Source organism: Gigantopelta aegis, chromosome 10 (genome assembly GCF_016097555.1).
Source record: "Gigantopelta aegis isolate Gae_Host chromosome 10, Gae_host_genome, whole genome shotgun sequence".
Classification (NCBI taxonomy): Eukaryota; Metazoa; Mollusca; class Gastropoda; order Neomphalida; family Peltospiridae; genus Gigantopelta; species Gigantopelta aegis.
The window spans coordinates 8908289-8922077 of record NC_054708.1 but is presented as its reverse complement, the minus strand read 5'-3'; the positions used below and the strand labels follow the sequence as shown (position 1 = coordinate 8922077).

The 13789-nt window shown below is 39.8% G+C and overlaps 1 protein-coding gene across 1 annotated transcript; it reads right to left on the bottom strand.

The window, feature by feature from the left end:
• Window positions 1-2676: 2676 nt before the first annotated feature.
• Window positions 2677-7168, bottom strand: LOC121382949. The gene is made up of 3 exons (XM_041512637.1): window positions 7156-7168; window positions 3155-3307; window positions 2677-3059 (listed from the first exon to the last, which is right to left on the bottom strand). The coding sequence occupies exons 1-3, from the start codon at window positions 7166-7168 to the stop codon at window positions 2677-2679; spliced, it is 549 nt and encodes a 182-aa protein (XP_041368571.1).
• Between the last annotated feature and the right edge of the window lie 6621 nt (window positions 7169-13789).

Genomic DNA, 13789 nt, shown 5'->3' with positions numbered 1-13789 from the left:
AGTGTTCATTTTCCCATAAGCAGGACAGTACATACGACGGTATTTGATGTATCAGCCGTAGGGCACTGGTTGGGGCAGGGGAAAAACTAAGATCATCGAGGATGGTTGACCCTGCGCCCTATCGCCTCTGACGCGAGCGCTCTGCCACTGGGCCTCTTTCCGGCCCGAGAGGGACACGTCCACACAACGAATTACGATTCTGGTGACGCTTCATCATACGTTAAAGCAAATGACCCTTGTACTGACAATGCTACTCAGGTTTTTTAAATATAAATAATACTGATCACGCCCTTACCTTCCACCCCCGCCCACGGTTATTGGATGTCAAACACTTGGTAATGTTGACACGTTGTCTTCAGAGCAGTCTGAATGAAATCAGCTCCACTGCACTGATCAGTTGAACTAATTTTAGTCCATTGGCAGCAAGCGATATTTGTTTTTATATTTATGCACATTGCCATAGACAGGACAACACATACCATGGCCTTTGATATACCAGTCGTGGGGCACTGGTTTCGGACGGAAAAAAACCCATACAGACCACACATGTACCGTATATTATTTGGTCCAGCTTTCATACTGATATATGACCTTGACATAGCATAGCTGCAAACCCGCGGGAAAAGTAGAGGAGAGGAAGTGTGGCATCCATCCCCCATTTAACGACACCACTAAAGCACATTCATTTATTAATCATCGGCTATTGGATGTCAAACATTTGGTAATTTTGACATGTAGTCTTAGAAAGGAAACCCGTTACATTTTTCCATTAATAGCAAGGGATCTTTTATATGTACCATCCCACAGACAGGATAACACATGCCACGGTCTTCAATATACAAGTCGTGGTACACTGGATGGAACGAGAAATAGCCCAATGAGCCCACCGATCCAGTGCACCACGACTAGTATATTAAAAGCCGTGATATGTGCTATCCTGTCTGTAGGATAGTGCATATAAAACTCCCTTGCTACTAATAGAAAAATGTAGCGGGTTTTTTTTCTCTAAGACAATACGTCAAAAATATCAAATGTTTGATATCAAATAGCCGATGTGCTCCAGTGGTGTCGTTAAACAAAACTTTTAAAAATGACAGAAATAAAATAAAAAGGTCTAGAATAATCTAACAGCATCATCTACAGTAAAAACAAATATGGAGTACTGGCGTAGCCATAATTTTATAATGGTGATGGTTGTGGAGGGATGGTAGTTGTGCAACCACACTGACTATAAAGTCATGGCCCATGGGACGACTGCAAAATATAAAAGGTGGTGGGGGAGCTTCTTCGCAAACCGGCCTCGGTGGTGTCGTGGTTAAGCCATTGGACATAAGGCTGGTAGGTACTGGGTTCGCAGCTCTGTACCGGCTTCCACCCAGAGCGAGTTTTAACGATTCAATGGGTAGGTGTAAGACCGCTACACACTCTTATCTCTCACTAACCACTAACAACTAACAACTAACCCACTGTCCTAGACAGACAACCCAAATAGCTCAGGCGTGTGCCCAAGAAAGCGTGCTTGAACATTAATTAGATATAAGTACAAAAATAAGTTAAAATAAAATGAAATGAATTCTTCGCAAACCAAGGAACCATTCCGTATAATTACTAGCTATACGGAATGGTACCTTGGCTTGCAAAGGTGGTGGGGAAGGTGTTATTATGGGGGTATGGCGAAGAACTAAGGGCGAATAGGTGTCGGGTTTAAATGCAGTCAATGCCCTACTTGTGTTTGTTTGTTCAAATGTCTGAGACGTGCGGAGTCTGGTACTAATTTCTCGTGTTGTATTATTAGCTTTCAGTGGATCATCAAAATAACAAACCTTGTTGCGTGAACACAGAGTCTGACATTTTGTGCGTTACGCAATCAACCCGTGACATTTATTACCTGTCGACGGAATTGACTCACGTTCAAAACGTCGCACGAGATAATAATACGTCCTCTGCCGTCTCACCACCTGTTTCCCCGACATACCTGATTCCGAGATAAAACGTATCTGGAGTTAAAGACCGTAAATCTACACGAAAATGTCAGGGCAATAAACAAAACATGTCCAGAGATTATTATCAAACAGAACGATTTTCTCAGATGAAACATGCAGTACTCGCAAAATGTTACATGCTCTTAATAGGCCTATTATTCAAACCAGCTTGCATAGGAATGTTTTGGGTTGATTTTGGTTTGTTTTATTGGTTATTTATTTTTTTTATTTTTTTTATTTTTTTTAAAATTAATTTTTCTTTTTTGTTCTTGTTTGTTTTGTGTTGTTGTTGTGGGGTTTTTTGTTTTGTTTTGTTTTGTTTTTTGTTGGTTTTTTTGTGTTTGTTTGTTTGATGTTGTTTTTGTTTGATGTTTGTTTGTGATTGATTGTTCTTGTTTAACTATACCTCAGCACAATTTTGATCTAAAGTAGGCCTACAGCTATTTGGTACCTACCATATGGCTAATTCCACTCTTGGTCGAGTTCACCCTAACCTTGATATTATTTTCAGGTCTGGGTTAATTTTACGATCTCGCTTATCAGTCATGTGATATCGTTTCTAATTTAAAGTACAAAAACGACAGTTTTAATAAACGTGTGTTTTTTTAATAGAATGCTAGAAACTTCGCTTGTCACAGTCTGGACCCCCACCCACAACATAAAGAGGATGATTTTAATACAAATGTGTAACGCATCACCGATTGACGCAGACTGACACTGACGCATACTGACGCCAACCGACGCCAACCGACGCAAACTGATAGAGATCGACGCAGACCGACAGAGATCGACGCAGACTGACGCCAACCGACGTAAACTGATAGAGATCGACGCACACTGACAGAGATCGACGCACACTGACGCAGATCAACGCAGACTGACACAGATCGACGCAGACTGACACAGATCGACGCAGACTGACACAGATCGACACAGCTGATGCAGATCGATACAGACTGACAGACATCGACACACACTGACAAGACATAGACGCAGACTGACGGAGATCGACGCAGACTGACAGAGATCGACACAGACTGACGACGATCGACGCAGACTGACAGCGATCGATGCAGACTGACAGAGATCGATGCAGACTGACAGAGATCGACGCAGATCGACGCAGACTGACAGAGATCGATGCAGACTGACAGAGATCGACGCAGACTCACAGAGATCGACGCAGACTGACAGAGCTCGACGCGACTGACAGAGATCTACGCAGACCGACAGAGATCTACGCAGACTGACATAGATCAGAGATCTACGCAGACTGACAGAGATCAACGCAGAGATCAACGCAGACTCACAGAGATCGACGCAGACTGACAGAGATCAGAGATCTACGCAGACTGACAGAGATCAACGCATACTCACAGAGATCGACGCAGACTGACAGAAATCAACGCAGACTGACAGAGATCAACGCAGACTGACAGATTTCAACGCAGACTGACAGAGATCAACGCAGACTGACAGAGTTCAAGGCAGAGTGACAAAGATCAACGCAGACTTACAGAGATCAACGCAGACTCACAGAGCTCGACGCAGACTGACAGAGATCAGAGTTCAACGCAGACTGACAGAGATCGACGCAGACTGACGCAGATCGACGCAGACTGACAGAGATCGACGTAGACTGACACAGATCGACGCAGACTGATGAAGATCGTCGTGCACTGGCTGGAACGAGAAAAAGCCCAATGGGCCCACAGACGGGCATCTAGGCCGACGGCGTATCAAAGGAGCGCTTTATCACTGGGCTACGCCCTGCCCCTAAATAATGTGAACTGCTCATCGAAAGAGATGGTCTGTAACTGTAACAACAGCCAGCTTCTCTGATGATTCTAAATAATGTGAACTGCTCATCGAAAGAGATGGTCTGTAACTGTAACAACAGCCGGCTTCTCTGATGATTCTAAATAATGTGAACTGCTCATCGAAAGAGATGGTCTGTAACTGTAACAACAGCCAGCTTCTCTGATGATTCTAAATAATGTGAACTGCTCATCGAAAGAGATGGTCTGTAACTGTAACAACAGCCAGCTTCTCTGATGATTCTAAATAATGTGAACTGCTCATCGAAAGAGATGGTCTGTAACTGTAACAACAGCCAGCTTCTCTGATGATTCTAAATAATGTGAACTGCTCATGGAAAGAGATGGTCTGTAACTGTAACAACAGCCGGCTTCTCTGATGATTCTAAATAATGTGAACTGGTCAACGAAAGAGATGGTCTGTAACTGTAACAACAGCCAGCTTCTCTGATGATTCTAAATAATGTGAACTGCTCATGGAAAGAGATGGTCTGTAACTGTAACAACAGCCAGCTTCTCTGATGATTCTAAATAATGTGAACTGCTCATGGAAAGAGATGGTCTGTAACTGTAACAACAGCCGGCTTCTCTGATGATTCTAAATAATGTGAACTGCTCATGGAAAGAGATGGTCTGTAACTGTAACAACAGCCAGCTTCTCTGATGATTCTAAATAATGTGAACTGCTCATCGAAAGAGATGGTCTGTAACTGTAACAACAGCCAGCTTCTCTGATGATTCTAAATAATGTGAACTGGTCATCGAAAGAGATGGTCTGTAACTGTAACAACAGCCAGCTTCTCTGATGATTCTAAATAATGTGAACTGGTCATCGAAAGAGATGGTCTGTAACTGTAACAACAGCCAGCTTCTCTGATGATTCTAAATAATGTGAACTGCTCATGGAAAGAGATGGTCTGTAACTGTAACAACAGCCAGCTTCTCTGATGATTCTAAATAATGTGAACTGCTCATGGAAAGAGATGGTCTGTAACTGTAACAACAGCCAGCTTCTCTGATGATTCTAAATAATGTGAACTGCTCATCGAAAGAGATGGTCTGTAACTGTAACAACAGCCAGCTTCTCTGATGATTCTAAATAATGTGAACTGCTCATGGAAAGAGATGGTCTGTAACTGTAACAACAGCCAGCTTCTCTGATGATTCTAAATAATGTGAACTGCTCATGGAAAGAGATGGTCTGTAACTGTAACAACAGCCAGCTTCTCTGATGATTCTAAATAATGTGAACTGCTCATGGAAAGAGATGGTCTGTAACTGTAACAACAGCCAGCTTCTCTGATGATTCTAAATAATGTGAACTGCTCATGGAAAGAGATGGTCTGTAACTGTAACAACAGCCAGCTTCTCTGATGATTCTAAATAATGTGAACTGCTCATGGAAAGAGATGGTCTGTAACTGTAACAACAGCCAGCTTCTCTGATGATTCTAAATAATGTGAACTGCTCATCGAAAGAGATGGTCTGTAACTGTAACAACAGCCAGCTTCTCTGATGATTCTAAATAATGTGAACTGCTCATGAAAGAGATGGTCTGTAACTGTAACAACAGCCAGCTTCTCTGATGATTCTAAATAATGTGAACTGCTCATCGAAAGAGATGGTCTGTAACTGTAACAACAGCCAGCTTCTCTGATGATTCTAAATAATGTGAACTGCTCATGGAAAGAGATGGTCTGTAACTGTAACAACAGCCAGCTTCTCTGATGATTCTAAATAATGTGAACTGCTCATGGAAAGAGATGGTCTGTAACTGTAACAACAGCCAGCTTCTCTGATGATTCTAAATAATGTGAACTGCTCATCGAAAGAGATGGTCTGTAACTGTAACAACAGCCAGCTTCTCTGATGATTCTAAATAATGTGAACTGGTCATGGAAAGAGATGGTCTGTAACTGTAACAACAGCCGGCTTCTCTGATGATTCTAAATAATGTGAACTGGTCATCGAAAGAGATGGTCTGTAACTGTAACAACAGCCAGCTTCTCTGATGATTCTAAATAATGTGAACTGGTCATCGAAAGAGATGGTCTGTAACTGTAACAACAGCCAGCTTCTCTGATGATTCTAAATAATGTGAACTGGTCATCGAAAGAGATGGTCTGTAACTGTAACAACAGCCAGCTTCTCTGATGATTCTAAATAATGTGAACTGGTCATCGAAAGAGATGGTCTGTAACTGTAACAGCAGCCAGCTTCTCTGATGATTCTAAATAATGTGAACTGCTCATCGAAAGAGATGTTCTGTAACTGTAACAACAGCCAGCTTCTCTGATGATTCTAGAGCAGGTTGTTTCACAGTGGCATGCTTAATACCTTTAATTTATAAAGCCTGGTTTTTATAAAATATGTAGCAGGTAGCTGAACGACGCAGATCTGCAGAGACCAAAGAAAATGTCTTATGGAAATGCAATGGCCGGCGCTCTACGTTGGTGGCGCGACGGATCCGTCTGTTCCTTAAAGTTTGTTTTGTTTAATGACACCACTAGAGCACATTGATTTATTAATCATCGGCTATTGGATGTCCAACATTTGGTGATTTTGACTCGTAATCATCAAAGGAAACCCGCTAAATGTTTCCATTAGCAGCAAGGGATTTTTATATGCACTTTCCCACAGACGGGACAACACATACCACGGCCTTTGATATACCAGTCGTGGCGCACTGGCTGAAACGAAAAATAGCATCGTCATCTGCGTCGGTCGGTGACCTGCTGCATAGTTTATGGAAATCCGACTGCACTGAATACACCACGCACTGGGGTGTTGTTAGTGTACAAAACAGTTCGTTTTTCTTGGACGTGAACGTGACTATAGATGTGTGACGTCACCTGGTCAAACACACGTACACCAGTCTTATCTTATGCGGTGACCTATTCGGACACTCAAAAGAAATAAAAAGTCGGTTCTTTGCGAGTATTTCTTTTTAGATTACAATTAGTTTCGGCTTTTAGCGCGATTCTAGAACAACTAAGGATCTGGTAAATATTCCAATTATTTGAAATGTGTTTTTAATAATTGTATGTAATATAAGTTATGCCTTGTTAGTAATGATTAATAAGGTGGTCTTTTCATTTCAAATCCAAATGTATGAAGATTTGAAAAAATACTTCTTTTTTTTAAAAATAATAACATAATAAGTATAACGCAGAAAGCAGAAACGTGGAAAATATTTCTAATAATAATCTCTAAAAATAATTAAAGGTAAATGGTCTGCATATATAATTTATTGTAGCCTACGTACCAACAGTTTGTTGTATAGCATATTCCTTTTTGGTTGTCCTAATGTTTACAGAAGTTAAAACGTTTTCTTGGTGTAACTGTTTGGCGCTGACCAGAATCTGTCATATTCAGTTTATGCCCGTATTAAACGAAAATGCCCGAATCTGAATATTGTTTATTCAAACTTGCATTACTATCAACCAGCTATATTGGGTTCCAAACGAATCACTAGGCATCTTTACGTGGATTACAGCTAATATTGCGCCGGGTAGAAAGATGGAAATACGTGGTGAACAGTTTTCAGACCAGCTCGTTTTGATCGAATGCGAAATGTTTTGTTCCGGCACTGGGATGGGAGAGGGGCAGTTGACCCCCCTCCCCACCGATCCCCCGTTTTGTACCCTTATAAGATGATTTTGATAATTCAGAACAGTTTAAATGCTAGCATTTGCGTGTCTTCAAATAAAGTTTGAAAGTTTTGGGTCAGGAAATACTGAAAATATTTATTGGTAATTAATTATATACATAGAATTATATACTTAGAAATTTCATACGACTATGATGGGAAGAAATCGATATTTCTATAATTTCAAGCAACAAACTGCATGTTAGCCAGAAATACTTTATAATGTTTATAATTTAAATTGTTTTTCTCTCCTTCCCTTTTTTCATTCTACAGTAAAAGATGGCAAATCACACTGCAGTTTTGGGACTGACTGTTTTCGTGTTGTTGGTGCTAAACAGCGTGGATGGGTGTAAGTAATCATGTTTCTCTTAGGCCTATTCTGATATGGTTTCTCTATCGATTTTATTACTTTATGCAACATATTTTGGTACACTTGTTCTTCTCGGTCTTCCATTAAATGCCACCCCATACACACACATACACACACACACACTCACACACACACACACACACAAACACACACACACACACACACACACACATATATATACACACACACACACACACAGATATACACAAATACACACAGACACATACACACATACACATACACACGCACACGCACACGCACTCGCACACAGACACACACACACATACACACACACACTATGTAGGCTGTGAGTTAAATAGGATATAACGATATGGATATTTTAGATTTGTGTTATTGTCTATTTGATGCCCGCAAATCACGTTGCATTACCATGCAAAGAATTAAACCACAACATTGTATCTTCATACTTGGTAATATGGTGTGGCCTCGTGTTTTTCATCGTGTCTTCATCCTTGGTAACCGGCCTCAGTGGCGTCGTGGTAGGCCATCGACCTACAGGCTGGTAGGTACTGGGTTCGGATCCCAGTCGAGGCATGGGATTTTTAATCCAGATACCGACTCCACTCCAAACCCTGAGTGAGTGCTCCGCAAGGCTCAATGGGTAGGTGTAAACCACTTGCACCGACCAGTGATCCATAACTGGTTCAACAAAGGCCACGGTTTGTGCTATCCTGCCTGTGGGAAGCGCAAATAAAAGATCCCATGCTGCCTGTCGTAAAAGAGTAGCCTATGTGGCGACAGCGGGTTTCCTCTAAAAAAAAAAAAACAGTGTCAGAATGACCATATATTTGATGTCCAATAGCCGATGATAAGATAAAAAAATCAATGTGCTCTAGTGGAGTCGTTAAATAAAACAAACTTTTACAGAGAAACCTCTCAAAACCGGACCCTCTGTAAACCTTAATTCCCTCAAAACCGGGCGTTTTTCAATATCTCATTTTAAATATCAATACAGAACAGAACCTCTCTAAACCGAATACCTCTTAAAACCGGATTTTTTCTTTGCTTCGTCCCAAGGATATTTGGTTTAGAGAGATTTTACTGTATTAAATATTATTTGGGTCGGGACGTAGCCCAGTAGTAGAGCGTTCGCCTAATGCGCAGTTGACCTAGGATCTATCCCCGTCGGTGTGCCCATTTGGGCTATTTCTCGTACCAGCCAGTGCACCACGACTGGTCTATCAAAAATCGTGGCATGTGCTATCCTGTCTGTGGGATGGTGCATATAAAACATCCCTTGTTACTAATTTAAACATTTGGCGGCTTTCTTCTAAGACTGCATGTCAAAATTACCAAAATGTTTGACTTCCAATAGCCGGTGGTTAATAATCTATGTGCTCTTATGATGTCGTTAAACAAAAACAAACTTTAATTATTGTTTTACAGTCAGTATAAATGAACGCACGCCCGAGAAAAGAGGATTTATCTTTGGTAATATGGTGAAGGGAATGGCCAACCTGATGACTGATATGATTAAAGCTCCTGCCCACGCCATAGAGGGCGCTATTGACTTTGTGAACGACCACCATCATCACCATAGCAACCAAATAAACGTACCAATAGTAATACCAGGAGGACTTAACATTCTAAAAGGTAACATATGCTTCTTTTTTCCCTTCTTTTGTTCTAAACATCAAAGAAATTAGTATAGAAGTGACAGACGACAGCTGTAGTGGAAGTACTAATGGCGGGTGCTACCGTTGGGGGCAGGATATGCCCATATTTTGCGAACATCTGATATCATCACTGTAATGACAGTGATTAATGAGTGCATGCCATCACAGCTATACTTATTCTAATGAACTCTGTCCGGCGCTAGATTTGATTTCAGTGAACTATCAATATGAATGGCAATCCTCTATGTGGCGGTGCAAGAGAAATGAAATCTCCAGTAAAAGATCTCGGGGTGGCTGTCCTCCTATAGACTAGATAGAGATTCATGGAATCAACCACTTTGTTGCCAAATGCCAATTTGACTCTGGATTGTGTAGAGATATGACACTGATCATATATTACGGTTTTGTCGTTCAGGGGCCTAATTCACAAAGCTCTCTTAGGCTCTGCTAGACAACAAAGCATCCTCTTTGCAAGTCTTTTTGCATTGCACTGCGAGATCGCAAAGTTGCGAGAGTTTAGTGAATTAGGCCCCAGATTTGTCGTATAAAATACGAGGACACGTTGTCCATGCAAAGAGTTTAACTTTAGACAAAAATGGGTCGCGATCGATTTGGGTAATTTTCAATCAAGTTTACGTTTAAATGTTTATTTTCATTTACTGATTTCCGTGTACATCTTTACATAATCGGTAGGCGTCCCAAACAGTTCCTCACATCTCGTACATCAAAGGTTGTGGTACGCACTGTCCTGTCTATGGGAAAGTCCATATAAAAGATCCCTTGCTGCTTTATCGTTAAGAGCAGCATTTGTGGCAGCAGCGGGTTTCATTTCTTTGTCGCTATTGACAAAATGTCGAAAAACATTTACTCCAAGTAACTGTCGAAAACTGTCAAGTAACTGTCGAAAAACTGTCAAGTAACTGTCGAAAACTGTCAAGTAACTGTCGAAAAAAAACATTATGTTAGACTCCAAGTAATTGTAGTTCAAAGAATCAAAATGTTCTGGATTGTTGTTAAACATTCATTTCCTTCACTATGCTCATATTTAAAAATCAGCTGTCTTTTGTTTTTAATTAATTTATTATTTATTTTTTTTACCGAAAAAAATACAGAAAAGCCGAAAACCACAGGTAAATAATTGAATACTCTGCATATATCTGTTCAAGAAATACTTGAAATACGTTTAATACAAAACATATGAACGAATACATAGACTCGTAAAATAGTGCGGGGGCGGGGGTTACTTTGTTCTCCTATGTAGGCTACCTTCACCGTCATACACTTCAAAACAAAACTGAAGAAAATCTTGTTTTTATTAAGAAACACAGCCACGACTCCTTCCCTCAAATCTGAATATCGTGCATTGTTCTCCTCCAGCTGAAATGCTAATTAATATATATCTGCCCCCAGGCACCCCACCCACCCCACCCCCTGTTTCTGGCATCTTCCGACGCCTGTGTGAAAGTAATGAGAAATAAAGAAAATGTACCCACATATCTCTTTGGGAAACATTTATTCCTCCGCACAATAAACTCGTGCAATATATTTTTAAATTTGTTTTTAAGGGGAAAAAAAGAAGAAAAAAAAAAGAAGAGAAAAACAAATACATGAAATTCTGTATATATTAGAAAATTTAAAATGTCCATTGTTTATAATTATTTATAATCATTATTTCTGTTTTCAGAGAAACCGGTGGTTGCGAAAACACGTAAGTGTCACTACCCTTCTTGCTGGGGTATGGTTAAACAGTGATTGACTGATTGATTGATTTATCTATCGATTGATTGATTCATTCATTCTTGCATTCATTCATTCATTCATTTATTCATTCATTCGTTTGTTCGTTCGTCCATTCATTCATTATATTTGTTTCATTTGTATTTTGTAACTGTATCTTCAAATAGTACCTGCTAAAATATGGCCCTTAACAGTTACGGTACAAATACCCAGTCACAATAATGCACAATTAACATAAGAATACACATTTACAATAACAATACACATTCACAGTAACAATACACAATTATGTTAATGCAGTTATGGTAGGAAATAACAGATAAGGTATGAATACGAAGTTAATAATACACAGTTAAAGTAAGAATACACGTATACGGTGAGAATATAGAGTTACAGTAAGAATAGACTAGAATAGATGTTTAACGACACCCCAGTGCGAAGAATACATCGCCTACTGGCTGTCAAAGTTGCAGTAAGATTATACAGGGTAAAAGCGCCCGCCTGATGTGCGGTCGGTCTATAGTCGATCCCCGTCGGTGGGCCCATTGCACTATTTCTCGTTCAGCCAGTGTACCACGACTGGTATATCAAAGGCCGTGGTATGTGTTATCCTGTTTGTGGAATGGTGCATATAAAACATCGCTTGCTACTTGCGGGTATCCACTTTAAGATATGTCAGAATTATCAACTATTTAACATCCAATAGCTGATGGTTAATAAGTCAATATGCTCTAGTGGTGTCGTTAAACAGAACAAACTTTAACTTTAACTGTTTGTTATTTCCTTTCAGGTTGTGAAGACAAACTGGGAATTGATTGTAGCGTCTTCATAAAAGATATTTCCATTTGCAGCCAAGATAGACTGGTTGCAGTTAAATATTGTGCAAAATCGTGCAAATTCTGTTAACAATAAACATGACGTCACAACACAAGTAATGTTGGTTATTGCTTTTTTTTTTTATTAAAGGGACATTCCTGAGTTTGCTGTATTGTAAGATGTTTCTGACTAATAAAATATTTCTACGATTAAACTTACATATTAAATATATGTTCTTGTTTAGAATATCAGTGTCTGTACATTCAGTGTGTTTCTGGTGGTCTTAATATTTGTAAGAAGCCCAAACTGGATTTTGTCTTCAAATAATTTCGTACGTACGAAAAAACAATATTTTAGGAAATAAGATGAAATTTAACCTATGTAAAATTGTAATTACAATCGTTAAAAAGTCTCTGTTAGTCGATAACATCTTTAAAATTGCAGAAAACTCAGGAATGTCCCTTTAATATAATTTAACACGGGTCTAATTAGAATAAAGCGCTCGCTTGATGTGCCGTCGGCCTGGGACCGATCGGTGGGCCCATTGGGCTATTTCTAGTTCCAGCCAGTGCACCACGACTGATATATCAAAGGCCTGTCTGTGGTTTGGTGCATATAAAATATCCCTTGCTACTAATGGAAAAATGTAGCCAGTTTTCTCTGTAAGACTATATGTTAAAATTACCAAATGTTTGACATTCAGTAGCCGATGATTAATAAATCAATGTGCTTGATAACGGTGTCAAAAATACTTGAGAAAAAAAACATGGCGGTAATTTTCCAAGAAGGTGAATATTCCAGAATCAAACATTCATAAATCTTACATTGGTTATTCCATCTAGAAATGTGTTTTAGTGTCGATCCCTGTTTTCTTTATTTATCACACCTAATATAAATTTTTATATTTTTTTTATGATTGAGGAACCTCAAAATATCAATTATGCAGTAAATGTAGGCACGTAGCCTATACTGGATATCTGTCATCTGTCATTATATAAGACGTGCCCCATTTTATCACACACACAGTATATTATATCTACATTAAATAACACCGATTACAGATGTGGTGTTCATTTGGGACTCACAAATGTAAGCATTATGAAACCTCTCTATTATTAGAAAAACCTGATCAAAATCCTAGTGGAGGCACTACTTTTTATAAACAAATGAAACACTATACAAATTAAATCCTGAGATGTGTATGCTATTTTCTGGAGGGTACGACCCTGCTAGCCCAGTGTTAAAGTGCACGCCTGATGCGCGATCGGTTTAGGGTCGATCTACGTCGGTAAGCTGTATGGTATACTATGCTGTATGTGACATGGTGCATATATATAAAAGATCTCTTGCTACTAATGGAAAAAATGTGGCGGGTGTCCTCTCTAAGACTATATGTCTGAATTACCAAATGTTTGACATCAGTAGCCGATGACTAATACATCAAAGTGCTCTAGTGGCGTCGTTAAACAAAACAGAGTGATTCAGTATTCAGATCCACTGTCCGCCACAGTGTCACTGTCACAGAGTGCAGTATCAGTTAGCGGATTTGCACATACCGATGTTTCAGCAGACACATCATCAGGACACATCGCCTCACAGTTACATGTAGCAGTGTATGGTTGGCCACTCACTTGACACCTTACACTTCGAGCCGCAGTCTGTTACATGTCCGGATAATTATAAACAGTTTATGTGCAGCTGGAGGTTGATTAAACATCATTGGCTCCATTGTCCATTGATTTATACCCAAACTATGCTGGATCAGCTTCCTCGTGCATGGA

Excerpts from the sequence above, each read along its gene's own strand:
- LOC121382949 (XM_041512637.1), bottom strand. Across the intron at positions 3,060-3,154 it reads GTCAGTCTGCGTCGATCTCT|TCTGCATCGATCGCTGTCAG; the intron begins GTGAGTCTGCGT and ends GATCTCTGTCAG.